This window comes from Solanum dulcamara, chromosome 6 (genome assembly GCF_947179165.1).
Source record: "Solanum dulcamara chromosome 6, daSolDulc1.2, whole genome shotgun sequence".
NCBI classification, from domain to species: domain Eukaryota; kingdom Viridiplantae; phylum Streptophyta; class Magnoliopsida; order Solanales; family Solanaceae; genus Solanum; species Solanum dulcamara.
The window spans coordinates 8,739,161-8,761,791 of NC_077242.1; the positions used below are offsets into that span (position 1 = coordinate 8,739,161).

Consider the following 22,631-nt stretch of genomic DNA (forward strand, 5'->3'; position numbering starts at 1 on the left):
GTTAACCCGTTAAGAATTTATTATATTTTTATCCCTAAACATATAAAATATGTATGATAATTATAATTTGTAAACCTAAAAATAAGCCTCAATAGAACAAGTCCATTTAGTTAAATAGGCCAAGCCCATTTAATTAAATAGGCCGAGCCCATTTAGAGTACAAGACCCTAATTTTACCTAAATCTAAATAAGTTGCCAGTTGCACACTTGCACTTGCTAGCTGCTGCCTCTGTCTCATACTCTCATCTCTATTCTCTCATTCTCTTCTCTCTCAAAATTGAAAAATTTATCGAAATAAGTAGACAAATAATAAGCTACAACCGCCAGAAGAGGACGATTGCTCTAACTCTTAGTCTTCTCCCTCAGTCTTGGGATTGTACTCCTCACTGGCTTTGACTTTGCTGCAATCTTTGCAACCCCAAATTCCCACTGCTTTCTGCTTTACTGCATACTTTCCATAAAACTCACAAAAGTACTTGTTGTATTGGCTAACCTCCATCTTCTTAATCTGCTTACGCAGACTGACACCATAACAGGTACCATACTTTCCAACGATTCCAGCCTTCTTGGTCCTCTTAGTCATTTCTATCTATTGATTTTCTAATATGTTCTTTTGATTCATGTTTACTCTTGTTGTGAATTTTGGCTAAAGCATGAATTTCTTTGAGGTTTCAGATCTTTGATTCACTGATTCTTTATGTTAATATGCTAAATCCTCACTTTATGTCTAAATCGGCTTTGAATCTGCTTTGATTATTTCTGTTAATTTTGGTATGTGCTTCACTGATTTTAGAGTTATTAAACTATATGTATAAAATTGATTATCCATATCGTAGCTTATTTGTGGGTTGTTGATTGAAATACAGGAACTTATATATCGTATCTTACATGTTACCACCAATACACCGCCCGATAACCATCCAATAATTGCTAATCTGATATCGAACCAACTGATATCTTATAGGTTGGCTAGTGGATTAGTACTTTTAAAAGTCGATAACCGTTAAGTCAAACTATTAAGCATAATAATCCATCCAATCCGCCTGATAAACAGCCCTACAAATAGGTGCTGAGAGTTGATAGAGGACATAAATAATTCAAGACCAGGTGCCTACTTGATGTATCTAACAATCCTGATAGCAGCAGACATATGAGACTTTTTAGGCTTATGCATGAATTGACTAAGTGTTTGCACAACATAGGCACTGTCTGGCCTTGTCATTGTAAGATACAACAGTCTTCCTACCAGCCTTTGGTACCACATGTATCATCTAGCAACTTGTCATCAATAGTACTTCCTGTGGCCATATCAAAATCATAGGATGTAAGTCTTTGGTTGAAATCTATGGGTGTGGAAGTAGTCTTAACTCCCCTTTGCCCTGAATCTGCAATCAGTTCAAGGGCATCAAAATACTAGATGTATTTCTAGCAATTCAAGACCAAGAAAAAACATTAAATAGCCAAAATCCTTCATTTTAAACTTGTGTTGAAGGCTAAGTCTAATGGACTATAGAAGATTAGGATTAAATCCAGTGATGAGTAAATCATCCATATAGACTAGGATGACAATAACATTAGAACCAACATGATGAGTAAACAAAGAATAGTCAAAATGACTCTGAACAAAGCCTAAGTCTAGGAAAGCAGAAACGAGCTTCAAGTTTCACTGTCTAGAGGCTTGTTTCAGCCCATAAAGAGACTTCTTGAGTTTCCAAACCTGCTGGAGAGAGCCTGGTGATAAACTAAAACCAGATAAAGTAGTGCATATACACTTTCTCAAATAAATTACCTTGTAAAAAATATTATACACATCCATCTGGTAGATGTGCCAATGCTTAGAAGCAGCAACAACAAGGACTAATCTCACAGTTACCATTTTGACAACTGGTGAGAAGGTCTCTTTATAATCCAAACCCTTCTTTTGGTTAAACCCCTTAGCTACTAATTTGGCCTTGAATCTCTCAATGGTACCATCAGCTTTGTACTTGATTTTAAATACCCATTTGCAACCAATAACAGCTTTACAAGGAGGCAAATCAACTATATCCCAAATTCCATTTTCTTCAAGAGATGTAATCTCTTATTGCATAGCCAGAACCCATTTATCATCCTTGGCAGCCTCATGGTAAGATTGAGGTTCTATCTCAACAATGTGAGCTGCTAGGCAACTAGCATAGTCAGAGTTTAAAGAGTCATAACATAGAATGTTGGACATAGGAAAGGCACAATTATTAGCAACATAATCAGTAAACCATCTTGGAGTAGTCCTAGCTCTTTGGGACTGTCTCAAAGGAACAATAGGTGGTGGTGGCTCAACTACCATAGGCTCTACATTTTATGGAAGAGGAGTAGACATAACATGGGAAGGCTCAGATGGTGGAATAGGACAAGCAACAAGAGTTTCTAGTACATCAACTAGCACTTTTTTAGTGAACTCCATAATAGGAAAAATAGAATCATTATTACTCTTGAGTTGTTTAAAGGGGAAAATAGACTTATGAAATACAACATCCCTGCTGTACAGAATCATCTTAGAATGTAGATCAAGTAGTTTATATCCCTCTTAGTAGATGAATATCCCAAGAACACATTAGGAAAGGCCCTGGATGCTAACTTATCTCTCCTTTTAACATTGAATGCATAAGCTAAACAATCAAACACTCTAAGCTGATCTAGAGTGGGGGCTTGTTTGAAAAATAACTCAAAAGAGATTTGCCTCCATGAACAGGATAAGGTAACTTATTTATGATGTGAACAACAGTAAGAACACAATCACCCCAAAAAGTAATAGGAATAGCTGTCTCAAATCTCAAGGCCCTAGCTACTTCTATAATATATCTATGCCTTCTCTCAACCATCCCATTTTGCTGAGGGGTATATACACATGTAGTCTGATGTGTAGTGTCTTGAGTGGCAAAAAATTCTGCAACTGCTTATTAATAAACTCTGAGCCATAGTCATATCTAAAAACTTTGATAGTAGAATTGTATAGAGTATGAATTTTAGAGAAGAAATTTTTCAATAGACAAACAGTCTCATCTTTGGAATTCATTAAGAACAACCAGGACATCCTTGAGAAATCATTTACAAGAGTGAGAAAAAACCTCTTTCCATCAACAGTTGAAACTTTATATGGACCCCAGACATCAGCATGTAATAGATCAAATATAGCATTTGAACAAGTACTACTGACTGGAAACGAAAGTTTAGTTTGTCTAGCTAGAGGACATACAGGACATAAACCACAAGAACTATATACCACACTATGCATAAATCTGTCCATTTTCTTTATTGCAGTAATGGGCATGTGTCCAAGTCTCTTATGCTAGATTCTTAGTGTAATGGATTCCTTAACTACAGCTGAGGAGGTAGGATGTGACACTTTATTGGCAACTATAGGTTGTAGTGGCTTTGCATCAACTTCATCTTTATTAGTAGCTTGAAGAGTGCATTGTGGTGACTTAGATTCAGCCTCAAACAGATACAGACCTTCAGATTCTCTACCAATCCCCAACACTTTGCCATTGCAAAGGTCCTGAAAGACACAGAATTCAGAATAAAATTCTGCCATACAATTCAGTTCATTAGTAATCTTAGACACTCAGAGTAGATTAAACTTGAAGTTTGGGACATAGAGTACATTATTAATCTGTTGATCTTCCATTATACTTACAAATCCTATGTGAGTGATATCAGATTTTTTAACATTTGGCATATGAATTTTCCCAATTTTAATCAATTGTTTTGAGTGACTTAACAGTTTTAACCTAGAGTCCATATGATTAGAAGCTCTTGTATCAATAACCCACTGTGTTTTCTTTAATCTAGATAAAAGTGACAATACAATACCTGAAGTAGTATCAGTAGTGTTACAAGTACTGGTAGTGTTGACTGTGGTTATGTTTGCTGTAACTTCAGTATCCTGACCTCTTTTAATCATCTGATAATATTACTCTGGTGAGAAGATTGGAGCCAACTGTGAAGAGGATTGTTTTCCTGCATCCTAAGTAGTGCAATTTGCTGTAGTTCTTGGTCGATACTTCCCTTTTGCCCTGTGATCATGTGGTGTTCTATCATGTTGATGCCTCCTTCGATCATGCTGAGAGTCACCTCTGTCATGTGGATATCCCCTATTATTCTGGAAGCCTCTATCATTGGAATGCCCAAGCAATTTCCTACAATAAGGTCTAGTATGTCCTGTTCTTCTACAGTAGTCACAATATAGATATGCTCTCTTAGGCTTATAGTTTGAACTTGATTTATTGGACATCATTGCAATAGGTTTATTCACTTCCAATTCGTTCATCACAGTTGATAGAGATCTCTGATTTTCTTCTTGCATAATCAAGGAACAAATCTGATTCAAGCTAGGCAATGGTTTCATTATGAGAATTTGACTCTTAGCTCTGGAATACGAGTCATTCAACCTATGAGGAATTGAAAAACTTTGTGTTTTTGAATATGTTCAGTACATATTTTAGAGGTTTCATAAGCACATATTGGAGGAGGTACTAAGGCATCAAACTCATCCCAAAAGTCACTGAGTTTTGAGAAGTAAACTGATACAGTGTTGCTTTCGTGAGTAAGAAAAGTTATCTCCTTATGCAAATGAAAGGTTCTTACACTGTTTTTCTTGTCAAATTTCACCTTCAAATTTTTCCAAACTCTTCGAGAATCAGATGCATATGCAATGCCTATCATCTGTTCCTTCAAAACAACATTCATCATCCAGGATAGTACAATCGCATTGCATCTCTCCCATCGTTTCAACAGACACTACTAAAAAGAGTCTAAAAAGTGACAAAATAAAAAGCGACGGACGGCGTCGCAAATAAAATATGACGGATAAAATGACGTTGTTCGTTATTTTTATTTATTATTATTTTTTATTACTAGGAGCGACGGATAGTGACGACTAGTCTGTCGCGTATTTTGATGGTTTTTCTGCTAAAAATAAATATTATTTTTATATAAATATTTTATATATTTTATTAAAAATAATTATTTATAAATTAAATATTACGACTCCATCCATCACAAGTATTTATTAATATTTTTTTTAACTTAGCGACGGACAGGGTCTCTAAGTCCGTCGCTATTGGTCAAAATATTTGGTCAAAAAATTTAAAATAGCGAAGGACTGAGTCGCTTTGTCCGTCTCTTTTTGATCAAAAGGGCGGTCAAATATTTTTAAAAAAGAGACGGACTTAGAGACGTTGTCCGTCGCTTTTATTAAAATATATCTGAAATAGAACGTTGTTTTTCTTTTTCCCCTCTCTCTAAATTCTCTCATCTCATTCCCTTCTCTCTACAAAGCCACCACTTTCCATCTCTGCCCCGCCTCCCACCGCCCCCACCCTCGTCGCTATCCCCTGCCTCCTCCACTGCGCCGCCGCCGCTGCTGTTTTAGAAGTATTATTCATCTTAGAGGTTAGGGCTTAAACCTTATAAAAAAATTCAATTTTATTTATTTGTCATTTGGTAGTTAGTTAATTAGTTGATTACATTTAGTTTGTTGTAGTTCATTTGTATATTGAATTGTGAAATTAGTGAATGTAATTATAGTTTTGATTTAAGGGCTTAAGTTAGATTTGGGTTGTTGAATTAGATTGTAAATATTTTAGTAATTTGTGATGTTGGTTAGTTAATTAGTTTATGCCATTTAGTTTGCTATAGTTTATTTGTATATTGGATTGTAAAATTAGTGAATCTAGTTATAATTTTGATTTTAAGCTTTAAGTTAGATTTGAGATTTTTGTATTAGATTGTAAATTGGATAGTAATTTGTGATTTAGTAGTTACTTAATTAGTTTATTCCATGTAATTTGTTTGTATATTGGATTGTAACTTAGGAAGTTTTGAAGTTTGAAACTTAGAGAAAAATATTGGAACTCAATTAGAGGCTTGAGTTTTAGGACTTTAGAACTTATAATTAGAATAATTTAGATACTTGAATTTTAGGATATTTAAATTTAGAAGTTGAACTTAATTAGAATTTTGAAGTTGAGTTTTTTGTTAACTTTAGAAATCTTGTTGAAGTTAAGCTTCCTTTTGAACTAATTAAGTTAATGTTGAACTTTAGAATAATTTAGATACTTGAATATAAGAAATTTTGAAGTTTAAAACTTAGAAAAATATTGGAAATTGGATACTTGAATTATAGGACTTTAATTTAGAACTTATAATTAGAATAACTTAGATATTAATTTTGAACTTTAGGTTTGTATAATTTTTGAAATCTTTAGACTTTAGAATTAATTAAGCTAAGTAGAGTTAGATATTTAAAGTCATGAAGTTGAATTTTAGGGCTTTTGAAGTTAAACTTAGAAATTTTTTAGGTTTGTATAAATTTTGAACCCTTCAGACTTTATAGCTAATTTGAATAACTTATATACTTGAATTTTAGGGTATTTTAATTTAGAACTTCAACTTTAATGTCATGAGGTTTGAAACTTAATTTTTACTTGAATTAATTATAACTTGAATTAATTAGAATATGAACTTAATTATAAGTTGAATTAATTAGAAATTGAAATTAATTATAACTTGAATGAATTAGAACATGAAATTAATGATAACTTGAATTAATTAGAATATGAACTTAATTATAACTTGAATTAATTATAATTTGAATTAAGTAGAACTTGAACTTAATTATTATACGGGATGCTTTAATGTGGACTATTAATGATTTTCCTGCATACGGGATGTTGTCTGGTTGGATGACTGCTGAAAAGTTTGCTTGTCCTCATTGCATAAAAATAGTAAGGCATTGAACTTAAAGCATGGCAGAAATAAATCACGATTTAATTGTCATCGTTAGTTCTTGCCAATAAACCATGAGTTTAGAAAGATGAAACATGCATTAAAAAATAGGATTGAAAATGACCCTCTACCTCCATCATTGACAGGATATCAAATTTGAGAGAGAGTTTCTCAATTGCCTAAAGTTACAAAAACTCCACCATCTAGACTTCCTGGATATGGTGTTAAACATAATTGGAACAAACATAGCATATTCTGGGAGTTTCCGTATTGGAAGGATAATTTCCTATGACATAATCTTAATGTGGTACACATTGAGAAAAAATATTTTGACAATTTGTTTAACACAGTGTTAGATGTTAAGGGCAAGACAAAAGACAACACAAGAGCTAGAATGGACTTAAAGAAATACTTTAGGAGAAAGGAATTATGGTTGCAAGAACTATAAAATGGTAAAATTATCAAGCCTAAAGCCAGTTATTCATTCACATTAGATGAGAAACGTGACATATGTGAGTGGATTAAAAATTTGGGAATACTAGAGGGATATGCTTCGAATTTGGGTAAGCGGGCAGATCTGAATGAAGGAAAGTTGATAGGTATGAAAAGCCATGATTGTCATGTATTTATGAAAATTTTGATTTCTATCACTTTTAGCCATCTACCTGACAGGATATGGAAACCAATCACAGAGGTAAGTCTTTTCTTTAGAGATTTATGTTCTGCAAAAGTTGTTGAAAAGTACTTTAGACAGAATGGAGAAAAATATTTTTGTTATTACTACAAAACTGGAGAAGATTTTTCCATGTGGGTTTTTTGATGTGATGGAGCATCTTCCGATTCATCTTGTAAAAGAAGTCTGTCTTGGAGGTCCAGTTCAAACAGGGTAAATGTATCTATTTGAGAGGTAATGTTTTTCTTATATAAGTAATTAAGTTATTTTTCTTATATATACTATAATTATTAGTTAACATATATTGATATATACATTCAGAAAAATTGGAAGATGCAAACAAACAATTAAACAGAGAGGAAAGATCGAAAAATCAATTGTTCAAGCTCATATTGCGAGAGAAACTGGTGACTTTTATTCCTATTACTTTGGGGATAAAGTTCCTTGTAGGAGAAATAGGCCTAATCGCAATGATAAAGGTGATAGTGATCCAATATTTCCACCGATTTCAATTTTTAATCAAAGTGATCGAGGATCTAAACGGCGTGAAAGACGAGACTTCACTACTATGGAAAGACAATCAACTGTGACCCATATTCTACCTAATTATCCAGAAATTCAGCCATATCTTAAGTAAGTGTTAAATTATATTATCAAATTACATAGTAATAAGTGATTACTAACTATTAAAATTGTATATATCAATATCAACTAGTTCGTAAGGACATGGAGCAATGAAGCCATATGTACGACGTTTTCCAAATGGCTAAAGGATTATGTAAATGTGAAAGTTTATATTAAATCAATAGGTATAATGTTTTCATTTTATAGTAAATTGTATTATTTTGAAATCAATTTGTAGGTTTATGATGAATACTAAAATGTCGAACATTCACCATTTGTGAGAAAATCGCACTCGGGCCTGAATTTCATATTCATACAATGAATAAATATTGTGTGAATGGTTTTAAGTTTCAAACTGAAGAAGTTTCTATGCACAAGAAAATCAATGATAGTGGTGTGTGCGTTCAAAGTGATGTCGACGGTAATGGACAAACTGTAGAATATTATGGTGTCATTCAAGAGATTATTAAATTGAGATATTCAGGTTGGCCTAAAAAATAGTATTGTTTCGGTGTAAGTGGTTTGACCCATCACACAGAGGCACAAGGGTGGAACAACAACATAATATAATTAAAGTTAACTACACCAGACAATACGAAAGTTATGATCCTTTTATCATTTCTCAAAATGCTAAGCAAGTCTATTACGCTCCATATCCACTGCGTAGAGATAAGGCTGATTGGTGGGTTGTTATTACTACAAAGCTTGTGAGAAGAATTGAAATTGAGAATGTATTAAATGTGGCATACCAAAATGATGCTGCATTTGTTCAACAACAAGTTGATGTTGAGTTGGAAACCACACAAGAACATCCTCAACACATACTCGAAGAGGTTTTCGATGATGAACTTATAATACCAAATGTTGAGAAAGAAGTAAACGAGGAATATGAATCATTTGAGAAAGAGGAATGGAATGACAATGAATATGAAACAATTGAGGAGGAGGAATGGAAAGATGACGAAAATAAAATAAGCGAGGAGGAATAACGTGGTAGATTATAACTAGTAAATTATTTAATTTACGTTTTTTATATATTATATTGTTACTTTACATACAAATGTCATCTGGTGATGGTGATAGATCCCGATCATCTTGGGGTTAGCCATTCTAGTAGGAGTACAAAGAAGTCTAGGAGACTTGTTGATCCTGAAGATATCCCAAGACATATTTCTTCAGCGTCGAAGATGCAGCGCCGCCAAGCTAGTCCTACACATATTCATGTTGTGTCTTTCGGGACTATGGATCCTTTAGTTTACCATAGTCAGTTCCGTAGACCACGCGACATTTTTTCTTCTTCACATATCCGATATACTTCAGATGATCAGCCTACCATCTACCCATAGAGGTTATTGCTCGACTCCAGAGAGTAGCATCTTCGTCTACTCCATCTCCCACATCTCAGTCACCTCACATATCTACTCTGAGACTTAGATATTCTAGTGTTGAGACTGACACTCCTACAATATCAGCTTCACTTTTTTCTGCTAATAGACCAGTGGCAGCACATGATGTGCCCGGATTAGCTCCTGGGCAGAGGGACAAACTTAGGAGAGTCATGATTGAGCCCGATGAATCCTCGTAAGTTTAATATTATTTTTTTCTACATTAATAAATTATGCATAAACTAATTACATGTTTATTATGCGTCTTATAGGTGACATCCTTCGAAGAAAGCTGCTAGGTCTCTTCAGGAGAGTGTTAGGAGGCTATATACTGAGCCCTATCACTCTTGGCAGGAGATTCCAAACAGTATCCGTCAGGCGATGTTTAATGAATTCAAGGTATATATATGTTTAAATCTATTTTTTAAGTTACGTTTAATATTTTTACTATACTTTACTTAACTAATTATTTAACATTTTTCATTTTTTCAGACTCTATGTACCTGGGAGCCAAGATACAATATGGTCATTGCGACCATTTTTGAAAGAAAAACGAGCGTCAAACTTTTTAGCTGGCTAAAGAAAATTAGGGATGATCGGGCACCTTATAGTTTGATACTGCCTCATATATTTGAAGAATTATTCTGCTATTAGGATACCGAAGAATTCAAGGCTTCCAAACAAGAAAAAAAAGCAAGAGTCAGCCTAAAGGGTGGGTCGTTGCACACCGGAGGAGCAAAGAGTGTTAGTACAATTTAGAGAGAGATGGTAAGGTTTCTAAATTTTAAGTTTAAATTTATTTTCTTAAATAAATTATTTGACAAAATATTATTTCATTAATTGTATTTTTATTTATAGAAAAAAGAATTGAGACGCACTCCCTATCGTCATGAAGTTTTTAAAAAGACTCATGTAAAGAAAAAGACTAATGCATCGGATCCGGATGAGTGGGTGGAGGAAATGGTCGAATGAGCCTATGTAAGTTATTTAAAATAATGTATAATATATTTTGATTCTAACTTTTATTTTTTAATATGCAGCAAGATTATGAGCGACACATACGTGATATGGGAGATTTGATCCAACTAACGTCTGAACAATCCACTCAAATTTGGACAGAAAAAGTAGTTGGAGGCAACCACAAAGGCCGAATATATGAAATGGGCTCTAGGAATAATGTACGACCACTCCAATCATGTTTAGAAGGTATTGAATCATCACGTCAAGCCGAGGCCATTGACGGGGTTCAGATAGCTGCTATGTCTCAGCAAATTGCAGAACTTACACGCGCATTGACAGAATTTGAGAAAAGAACGGTTGAGGAGCAAAAAAGTATGAATGAACAAGTTGAGCAAATTAAAGAACAAGAGTTCAACCTCGTCCGTCAGCCTCCGCCCCATTATTCAAGAGTATCTACTGCGGATGAATCCGACAATAGTGATGAATACATAGCAAATAGTCCTTAGGTTTCCTATGTTAGTTTATGAACATTTTGTAATTTTTTGTTAACTTTGAAACACTTTAAATCGTTCTAAATAATGACTTTATTCGTTTTAACTGTTTAATTATATTTGTTATTATGTATTTTGCGTATTTATTTTGTTGTTATTTGTGTTTGAATGAGCTGAATTGCTATTAAGTGAATTGAATTTTGATTGCAGGTGGGCAGCAGAAACCAGTTTCTGCTGTCAAAAATATTGCAGATAAGCAACAGACTGGGTCCTTTAGTCTGTCACTTTTTTGGAATCTTTTAAAAAAAAATAATCAGAAAAGTGACGGACAGAGACTCTCAGTCCGTCGCCTTTCTGAAAATTTTTTAGAATACCAAGATCAAACAGCGACGGACGGAGACCAATAATCCATCGCTTTGTATTAAATAATTACTTTTTAAAAAAATAAAAAGATGGAGTCCATCATTTTTTTTATATATTTTTTTAATTAAAACAATTTAGGGGCAACGCAGTCCATCGCTTTTTGCGACCATGTCCTTCGCTTTTTAAAAAATGTCGAGCAAAAAAGCGACGGAAGTGACTACATCGCTTTTCCGTCGAGTTTGACCAAAAAAATGACAATTTCTGTCACTTTTTTGCGTTATTTTTTCATATTTTTTTAGTAGTGAGAGCTCTAGTGTAGGAAGACTTGATACAAGTACCATCAATAAATCCAAATTTGTTCTTGCCAAGCAAAGCAATCTTCATATACCTACTCCATAAAGCATAATTTTCTTTACTAGTTAATTGAATAGCAATTAGTGCTATTCCTGGAATATTTGTAATCTGCAGAAATAGAGGATCATTGTGATCTGTGACTAGATCAGTGCGAGGTGCAGTCGTAGCTAAATCACTCATTACTGGAAGAGAAGAAGAGATCGAATTAAGGAAGTAAAAGAAGTAGTCGAGTTTGCAGAATTTCTGCACTAGATCGAGTGCTCTGACACCATGTAAACTTCAACAATCATGGATTTAGAGTGGCAGCACAGCTAAGATCAAACGTCTAAGCTAGAGAAAGAGAATAGAGAAAGAGGATTTTTATTTTCAGAGAATTTTTTGTTACTCAATTACAATGAGATACTTGGCATTATATACACCTACAATTCATACTACAACTAACTCATCACCAACCTACTTAGCATAGTTGTAACAACCTACTCTAAGTAACTCTGCATAAGTTAGTTACACCTCTCTAACTAACTGCCACGTCACTGTGGTCAATATAAAATTGTCATTTTATTTATTATTCCTTAAAAGATATGTCAATTGTGGAATCAATACTAAATAGGTAAAAATGAACGGGTTATTGGTGCAACTTGTTGATTCATTCAACGACTGAGCTAATGTTCGTCTATTTATGTTCCTTACCTCCTTTTTACCCTCCAAAATAGAACACACTAATTTTCAACTACTAAATATTTTTATTACTTCCCCCATTTAAATTTATATAGTATCTTTCGAATTTCTAGAGTTAAACAAATTTGGCGAAACACAAAACATACTTTAAAACACTTCAAATTTATATATTCGAGAAATACCTTTGAGGACATTTATGTCATTTCAGTACTTGATGAATGATGCTTATCAACAATTTTATTCCGCTAATCCATACATGTTTTATTTATGAGAGTTGCAAAAAGACGACAAAAGGATAAAGATAATAATAAAATGGTTAGAAATAATTGAATTTTGATTGATTAGTTGTGTGTTGACGGGATGATATCCGACATTGTACATGATTATACAGAGAAATTGGTCATTAGAAATCTTAATCCACTATCTAATCATGCTAAAAGCCATATTACTAAAGATGATCAAAATTATGTGATAATTGCTGTGCATCCGACAGACGTGAAGATTGACATTAATTAATTAATTGCCTAAGTTTGAACTGACAACGTTAATTAAGCATGCATGTGCTTAATCTTGATTTTATTATGTATATAGTTTGTTAATTTTCCATCAAGTTAAGACAATTATGACTATTTTATCTCCACTTCTTTCAATATTGCTCCTTCCGTTCACTTTTACATGTTATATTTGAATTTGATATATTCATTAAGAAAAACAATAATTGACATGATTATTTTATCATATTATCTTTATTAATTGATGTTTAGTTAGTATTAAGTTTTGAAACATAACTTGGCAAATAAGTAATTAATATTAACCGTAAAACATGAAAAAAATTTAAATCTTTTTTTTTTGATAGTTTTATTTTAAAATCTGAAATAGTGAACACAGGGAAAAGAGTAATTCATTTGACAAAGTTAATGAATGAATAGACCATTTAATCATCAATTTCATGAATAATCACTTTACACAAAGTTAATCAAACTTTCTATAATTAGCAGCCATTGTCGGTCTTAAATCACATATCACATTTTATATATGTATAACAATTCACAATAAATGATTTTTTTTCGCAACTTGTTATCGGTTCCAAAATCATACTCCCTCCATTTTTTCTATTGATAAGAAAATGAATTTTAAATCTAATTTAACTAGAGACAAATTCATCTTCCAACCATTGATCTGGGATAATTTACATTTACTTATCCATTTTGTTAATTCAAGAGAGAATTTAGTTTCTTTTTAAATTTGACTCTTACCATTAAGTTATAACTTATAACCCTTTCAGGTTTATAATTAGAGTACAAATAATCAAACTCAAAATTTTAAAGCATAGTAATAAGGATAATTTGGATAAAATAAACATTTAATGGACGCTTTTTTAAGGGTATGCCAAATGTAAACTGAACTAGTAGAAATAAACGAAAAGAGTAGTAAACATAATAGTCAGAAAATTTACAATGCCATATATTTTAAAGTCTATTATATTGATTTATGTTATTACGTCCGCATCATATATATATATATATATATATACTGAATGACTATCAAACATACTGTCAATATAAACAGAAGTTAATTACAAACTTAATTATGGTATGTAATTGACAGTCATTGGTCTTCATCATCTTCTTATAATGTGTACATATGCACATGGAGGGGTCATCTTTATGTTTAATATTTTAATTTGAAATGATAAACACTAAACTTCTCCTCTTAACTAAATACAACTAGATTTTTAACTCTAGTCATATTATGTAGTACTTAATTGTTTGCTACTAAATTTATAATTAGTGGATGAGATTTAGATTAATTAACAATTTTCTAGGAATAATCTATAATTTTTTCAACATGTGGCTGCTGGCAAACTAAGCCACCCCTGATCCACGCACATGAAATGTTGTGTTATAAATAAATTAGTAAATTAGAGAGAATATTGAAAGCACCTTTAAAATTAGGCGTGAATTGTTAGTTTCATTTCCGAATTATTGATAGTCTTAAAAACACTCCTTTACTTGGTTAACTGAACTTATACCCCCAATCTTGCAACATGAGTGAAATACATCCCTAAATTCTCGCCAAGTTTAGAAGTGTTTTCAACACTTATCTCGATTTTTTATTAAGAGTCATATGTTCCTACAAGAGTTTGAAACCACTTGTTATGTCATGTAGCGAATCGGGGGTGTATCTAAGTTCTGTTAGCAAGTAGATGGATGTTTTTAATCCTGTCAATAATTCAAGAATGAAACTAATAATTTACGCCAAATTCAGGGGTATTTTCGATACTTCTCTCTGAATTAAATTCATAAATGAAAAGAGCCATTGAGCCCGTTTGGATGGGCTTTAAAAAAAGTAACTTTTATGTATGGAGTGCTTTTAGAACTTTGAAGTGCTGAAAGTTATTTTTATAAATAAGCAGTTGAGTGTTTGGATAAAAGTGCTTATGATGTGAATTTTAGGATTAAAAGAATAAAAAAAGGTAGTTTGGGAATTTAATTAAAATATAATGGATATAAAAGTAATTTCCATGGTCAAAGAAAATGACTTTAAGCACTTTGAAAAAAAAAGGTTAGGAATCCTAACTTTTCATTTTTTACTGACTTTAAGAACTTTATGCTTAAAGTCAGCATTAGACAAACACGTCCAAAAGCTAAAAAGGGGTTTTAAGTTGGTTTTGACCAACTTAAAGCCAATCCAAACGGGCTCATTGTATTTAATTTGTCGAATATAAGCTTGACGGATAATTTATTTGTTTCTTACGAATTAAATTAAATACAGTCTTCTCCAGTTCTCCTTTAAAATAACTCTAAAATAGTAGGCACAAGAATGAAAATTGGAATATACTTGATGCTTCTGTTTAAAAAATAAGACTTTGTAAAGAAATAAGATAACTTTCTTGGGAAAATTTCGTAAATAGGGCTAAATGCATGTTGATTTGGGAAAATAACGAGACTTTGGTTAATTATGAAATGTAACCTCATTTTGGTTTCAAAACATAGCGGAATGCACTGTATTCAACCGTTTAATAATAATGAAATACATTATATTTTTCCGCATAATAAGTGTATAAACGCGTATATAATATCTTTACTGTGGAATACATTGTATTTTCGCGCATAATAATAGTGAAATACATTGTATCCACACCCATAATGATTGTGAAATACACTGTATTCGCATACATAATATAAAATATATTCACGCATATATAATATCTCTGTCTAACTATATTTGCACAAATAATAAGTGTATCCACACATATCTGCGAAAAAGCCCCAAATATCACTATATCATACATATAATTGCTTTAAACTACTACTATATATTAAAAATAATTAGATGGATCAAACCACATAATTTTCCTCGTTTCTATCCTTAGTTGAATATTTCACATTTACTTTTGACAAAATACTAGTACAATTATTGTCACACTATGAGAATAATTAGGTATTAGTGGTTCCGTGTATTGATGAAGCTAAGCAAAGTCAGGAATTTGGTATGGACTAAAAAAAGGGATATAAGAGAGCCTATATTGTAGGATACATCTATGTTTCTCCACTATTTAAAAGTTATATTATATGATCACAATTCACACACTTGCAATGAATATACTAAAAATGTACTATAAGTGATATATAATAGATGACATTACGATGTCTAAATATGTATTATAAATGATTGAAGCATCTAAGTGATATAAAATACTGTGAAAAAACTATTTAATTACCCAATCATTTCTATCATAAACACTCTATAATTTGAAATAGTCACATATTATCTTACTAATTAATAATTTCGTATTTGATTTTAAGTCAGATACACCGCTCCTTCAGATTTTAAGTCATATATATATATATATCAAAGATACTAGATACGTTCTGAAATATAGATGCATAGAGAGAGAGAGGAGAGCGAGCGAGCGAGAGAGTGAGTGTATTAAGATATATGTAAATCACGCTTGAATACAGTCTATTTGAGACAAATTACATCTAATTTAACTCGTATGTATTCGAGATACATGTATCTGGCGAAGTAAATAATGTAGTACGAAAGGTAATTTCGAAATCTAAAGTGAAGGAACTTAATTAAATGCTAAATTAATAAAATTTGTGTTGTACTTTCTCTTTATCGCTTATTAGTAAGTGAGATTGTTCTAAGAGCCCGTTTGGATGGGCTTTAAGTTGGTCAAACCAATTTATAAGCCCCTTTTTAACATTTGGATGTGTTTGCCTAATGCTAACTTTAAGCCATAAAGTTCTTAAAGTTAGTCAAAAATGAAAAATTAGGATTTCTAATTTTTTTTTTCTAAGTGCTTAAAGTCATTTTGTTTGACCATGGAAATTACTTTTATACCCCTTATATTTTAACTAAATTCCCAAACTACCTTTTTTATTCTTTTAACCCTAAAATTCAAACACTTATTTTCAACATAAGCACTTTTATCCAAACACTCAACTGCTTATTTATAAAAATAACTTTCAGCACTTCAAAATTTTAAAATTACTTCATATATAAAAGTTACTTTTTTTAAGTACATTCAAACGGGCTCTAAGTTGTTTATCTTAATTTCATAATAGTACTTTCTCTTTATCGTTTATTGAGTTACACGTAAGACTTTGTCTGTAAAGTGAAAATTATGTAGCTATTTTTCAGATGATAATATGCCAAAAGATGTTCTATTTGTGATTTGTTTTCCAAATTTTAGGTTTCATAACAATAACTTATTATTATTATTATTATTATTATTATTATTATTATTATTATTATTATTATCATTATTATTATTATCATTATTATTATCATTATTATTATTATTATTATTATTATTATTAGAAAATAGAGCATCCTTTTACAAATTTTAGTATGTTCCGTCATTGTCATGTTATCGGTGCAATGCATTTTTACGTCTTCTATTTTTCGAAGTAAGAAACAAAATTATTTTGTAATGTTCGTGCACATATTAACATGTTTATATAGATGTATACATTTTTCTACTAATTTATTACAATTTTTAATGTAATTTTTATTTTTCATATTTATATGTTTATCTTATTAATTAACAAATTATTCATAGGACTTAAGCCTCATTCCGTATTAGATAAAACACCTTTCTTCGCACCCACACACTTCTTAAAATGTTGATCCTAATATATGTGCAAGAGAACAAATGACAACCTAAATGATTTCAATCTCTACTAATCTGTAATTAATAATTAAGGTTGTATAATTAATACTTGGGGTAATACTATGATAAATAAATACACATAAAAAGTGGAAGGGAAGGGGGGGAAAAATAGAAGAGAAAAGTCATACATAATAAAGTTATATACAAATCTCTCTTTCACAAATTTATTTCCATTTTTCTTATATTGGCTCTTGACAAGAGTAATGATGGAATTAAAAAAGAAAAGTCTTACTTACATGTCACTATTTCAAACTAATTAATACACTCCTTTCCCTTAAAAGAAATAGAAAAATATTTTTACATGGTGAAAGAGGAATTAAATTGACCTTTTTTAATATATAATTTCGCTAATGTAAAGTGAGAAGTTGAACCTAAACCAAAGCCATTTTCGAAATCATATTTTCAATAACTAACATATATGTTTGTCCAACGGAAACACCCAGCGCAAACGAAAGGAGACATCAGCCTCTATAGTTGACCAACATGGACAAAGGCACCAAACAAAGTCCCTTCTTCTTGAGGTCCATATAGCTTTTGTTCTTTTCATCAAGACACATAGTACTATTTCTGTCTACTATCTCCATTTCTTGATGTTGTCTAGAGCCACCTTCAAATCCCTAACCAATAAATAAACAAATAACACCATAAATAAATAAAATTAGTTTCATTTTATTTTATTTTCAAAAGATTAATATTAATATGTCTCAGAATTTAGAGAGAATATTAATTACCAGAAAATTTCCATTATTGTTGTCTGCTCTTCGGTAATTGATGTTCATCTGCTTATTAAAACTACTTACCTATTAAAATCAAGCAAGATATCTCAATACAAAACACTATAGAAGACCAAAGAAAATTAATGAACCTTAAATAGGCAAATTATTCATTACTAGTGCGGGTGAAAAGTAATATATAGCTATCTAATAGAATAGTCAAAGATGTATACAAATTGTCCCGAGATTGAGCTAAGTTGAAGAAAGGGGGTTTAATTAAAAATATCACATAGTATAATTAGGGGGAAAATGTTTTTTCTTAATTACATCTAAACTGTTGAATTTCCTTAATATAAGAAAAATTATAGTAAAGATAAATAAGGTTCAGAAATTACTTTTAAGTTATAGATTAAGATTCCAAGTATGACATTTTATTTTTATTTTTTACTTTATCTTGAATCTCCTTAACAAAAGTATCGGCTGATCTGTTAGTGTCCAGACATGACCACCATTATATAAAAAAAGGATAGCAGGCATAAAACATCTCATGTTCACAGAGAATTTGGAAAAAGGTCGCACCTTAAAAAGAAGTGTGATGTAGACAGTATATTCTAATGCAAACATTGAATGCTTGCTTTCAGAGACTTCAACTTGTAACTAATTATAAGTAATACATAGACAATTTTATCGTTGATCCAAAGCTTCCTTTACCGCCGTTAGAATCATACCTTAGGACTATTGACAGGTGAGCTAGCAGTGTCTTCTAAATCAGGATCAGAGATTTTCTTGTTTCTTGGTTTCTTCAAATTCAATCTCTTTAAAAATGGTGAGCCAGTACCCATAATATAGTTGGGAGAATTATTTGTATTACTCATGACATGATCATTGTTCATGTTACAATTCTTCCAAGCAGCATCAGACAACAAAGAGGGGCTTCCAAAACTATTATCATCCTCATAACATGTGTTATTATTATGTTCCATTGAAAAATCCTCCAAATAAGCTGTCCATCCACTCTCTTCTTGTGCATCACTATGACTTGTTTCTTGTTGATTCTTAGATGAATAATCCATTTTCTCTTTACGGGATACCAAATTTAAAGTTTTATTTGAAGTGTTTTGAGGAAATATAATTATTGGAGTTGTTTGATTATTGAGAGCATTTGATGACTTGTAGGCTAAGGGAAGAGGGCTTATAATTTATAAACAATAGAAAATATGTTCAGAAAAAAAAAAGACAAAAAAAGGACTCGTGACGTGGAATCTTGATGGTGGGGCCAGGTGGGGTAGTTAAGGATGTTAAAATTTTGTTGTTAAAATTTAAGTATCATATGCTTTGAATTATTTTATTTGAGTCTAAATAAATTTTTCATTTTTATTAAAGTAGGAATAAAGTTACGTACTTAGGGTATACATTAGACTTTTCAGACCTCATTTATTAAATTAAATCACATAATATGTTGTTATTATTGTTGTATTTTTCTTTCTTAAAAAGAATATCATACTTAATTAGAAAGAATTTAAAATTGAATTTCACAAGTTACTTTAATATTGTTTTAGACTATAAATTCTAAAAGTCATTTTTTTCTTAAACTCCTTGCTCATTTCATCTCAATAAAAATATGTGTAATTAATTACTTCCTTCCTATTTTATTTAACGTGTCTTAATTTGTTTGAGCAAGAAATTTAAGAGGAGTAAATAAAATTTTTGAATTTTATGATTTAAACTTAAAATGTGTATATAATATTATCAAAATATTTTTTAAATCTTATGATCTTAAATATGATAGTTTTGACGTTGGAATCAAAAATATTATTAATAGAAAGATACTTATTTAATTTGTAACTTGATTGTATAATTATTTTTGTAAGATGCATAGAAATTAAGCTAAAAAAAGAGCAGAAAAAGAAAAAAAAAAAGGGGAAGAGAACGTGCACAAAGGAAATAAAACTCAAGGAAGATAAAGGGATAATTCATAATAGTTGACTTGTTAGTTTTGTATTTGCTACTGTACTGAATTAATGAAGGAAATTATAGGCCTTTCTTTTTTTCATTTGGTCACCCACTTTTTGTCTCAACAGAAAAAGGTGTTAATGCCATTGAGACTTTTTGTTTCTTCCATTAATATTATATATTCGTACTTCTTGAACTTTTAGTTGTTGGTGAACGCATTAATTAAATTAATTACTTGTGAACAGGTGCATGAACTACGAAAGAGAGTCTTAAAGTAACAACAATAGAATTATTTTTATTTGATTTATAAATTGTAATTGGGTTGGAGCCATAAAAATAGATATTAATACTTGTATTAAGATAAATTAGTTACATTATACTCATTAGGCGTAGTTTTTTTTAAATTCGATATATATTCGAGATGTTTTGTATTTCGGTTCTTCGAATTGCTCAAACGAATACATAAACTAATACAATATGCTCTAGGTGCGCCATGTCATGATAATCAATCAAGTGTTTTTTTTAATTGGTTTAGCTAATTGGGGAATGTCTGTTAGTTTAATTAGGAGACATGACTTTAGTTAATCAAAAGATATTAATTATTATGATGATCAAATAAGAAGGGGCTTTAGTTTATTGAGCAACATTAGTTTATTAGGTTGAAATTAATGGCAAGCAACGTTTCCTTTGGGCTTTGTCAACAAATTGACTTGTACTATTCCTATTGGTTAAATATTATTAGACGAACAAATAATTCTATTTATAGAAATTGTAATGTAAAGTTGAAAACTATATGTTCAGCTTCTGTTAACCCCTGGATACTCGAAAGAGTCATCTAAATCCCCGCTAAATATAGTATAATTTTGTTCAAAGGAATAAATTTAATTATGTTCAGTGAGCTCAATTCTGATCCATGCAAGATGATTACTGGAATCCTATTGTGTAATTTAAATATAATGTAAACTTAATTACTAATTAAAACTCGATAATCAAGCATAATTATTTGGTATACTTTGTTCAGTTTAGTGGCACGGGACTTGCTTAGGGTGGTCTATCTCTTGTGTGGTTTGAGAGTTATAATTACATTGAAACGGTATTTACTCTTTGCAAATCCGAAGGATAACGACGACGAGGAGTTCTCTCGTCATAAAAAAATGTCCAAAATTTATTTCTTTGTAAATTAATTCATTCTCTCGATCTAAAGATGATCAGTTGAAGTCACTTTTTGCATTTAAACATGCATCTTCATTACAAATATACTATAACTTGTCCTTATGTGGTTTGTAGACTATTATACAGTAGAGGGTTTATTTAGTGTGCACAAAGTGCTCACCACAGAGTGCTCATTAGAAGGCCAAACGCTGTGGTAGAAGTTGTAGTGGCTGCGAGTTATCCTAGGATTTCAAAAAAAATATATTCTATAACTTTGTTTATATTTTCACTTACAACTAACAACTTATTTATCTAAAAAAATATTTTCCAAAATTTTTCACCAAACTGAACATGAAAAAAATCGAAAAATCATACTGAACACGCCCAAAATGTGTGCTTCAGAAAGAAGACTAATGAATTCATTTCTATCACTATTAATTAACCACTATAAAGTAGTTAGGCATTTGATGGTTAAATGGTGATCATGAATAACTTCATTTTAAATGTCCAAAATAATTAAATTATTCTCATTTTGTGAAAGATAACGAATTTTCTTCTTTAAGTTCCCGCAATATGCGGAGTCTAAGAAAGGGGTAGGAATAGGACCACTTCAGTCCCACTTTTGACCTCGCTAAAGATAATTGTGGTGTATATCTAGTGTATATTGCGTGTATTTTACTGTATATCTTATGTATAACACTGTACATACTGTGAAATACACATAACATACAAGTACATACACCGATATACAAGGGCCTAACCAATCAACAACCCTCTAAAGTTGGCACTAAATTTCACTTAGATAGTTTAATCAGATTTTGTTCATTTTAAACACCTTATGTAGGGCCGTGTTGTATCATTTCGACGCCTTTTTTTTTATATTCTCAGATCCAGTTAAGCGTGTATTGACAAACACCTCTACATGGAAAAATAGACCAATCTGAACGTGACACGTGGATTTTTTTAAAAAAAAAAGAGGAAGACCTCACTTTTAATTCTTTTTTTCTCCAAATCTGTAATCCCATGGCCCACACCCCCTTTCTTCATCTTCTTCTACCCAAACTCCACCAAAAACACGAGAATCTCCAGCAATTTCATTCTCAGTTTTAGTTCTTCATCTTCTTCTTATTTTATTCCTTGAAATTATTATTTTTTTCTTCGAAGTAATTTCATTCTTGCTTTGTTATTTTATTTTCTCTTCTTCTCCATTTTCTATATGTAATCTCCCCTTCTCCTAACCCATTTCCTCCATCTTCTTCTTTCTTCTGCTATTATATATTTTTTGTCCTTTCTTTCCATTTTTACGAGTCATTATAATTGCAGCGGAAGATATTAGTA

At 31.3% G+C, this 22,631-nt stretch overlaps 1 protein-coding gene across 1 annotated transcript; it reads right to left on the reverse strand.

The window, feature by feature from the left end:
• Nucleotides 1–17,782: 17,782 nt before the first annotated feature.
• On the reverse strand, nt 17,783–19,361 carry LOC129892109 (vascular-related unknown protein 1). Its single transcript, XM_055967655.1, has 3 exons — nt 18,917–19,361; nt 18,207–18,275; nt 17,783–18,092 (listed from the first exon to the last, which is right to left on the reverse strand). The coding sequence occupies exons 1-3, from the start codon at nt 19,259–19,261 to the stop codon at nt 17,937–17,939; spliced, it is 570 nt and encodes a 189-aa protein (XP_055823630.1). The 5' UTR covers nt 19,262–19,361; the 3' UTR covers nt 17,783–17,936.
• Between the last annotated feature and the right edge of the window lie 3,270 nt (nt 19,362–22,631).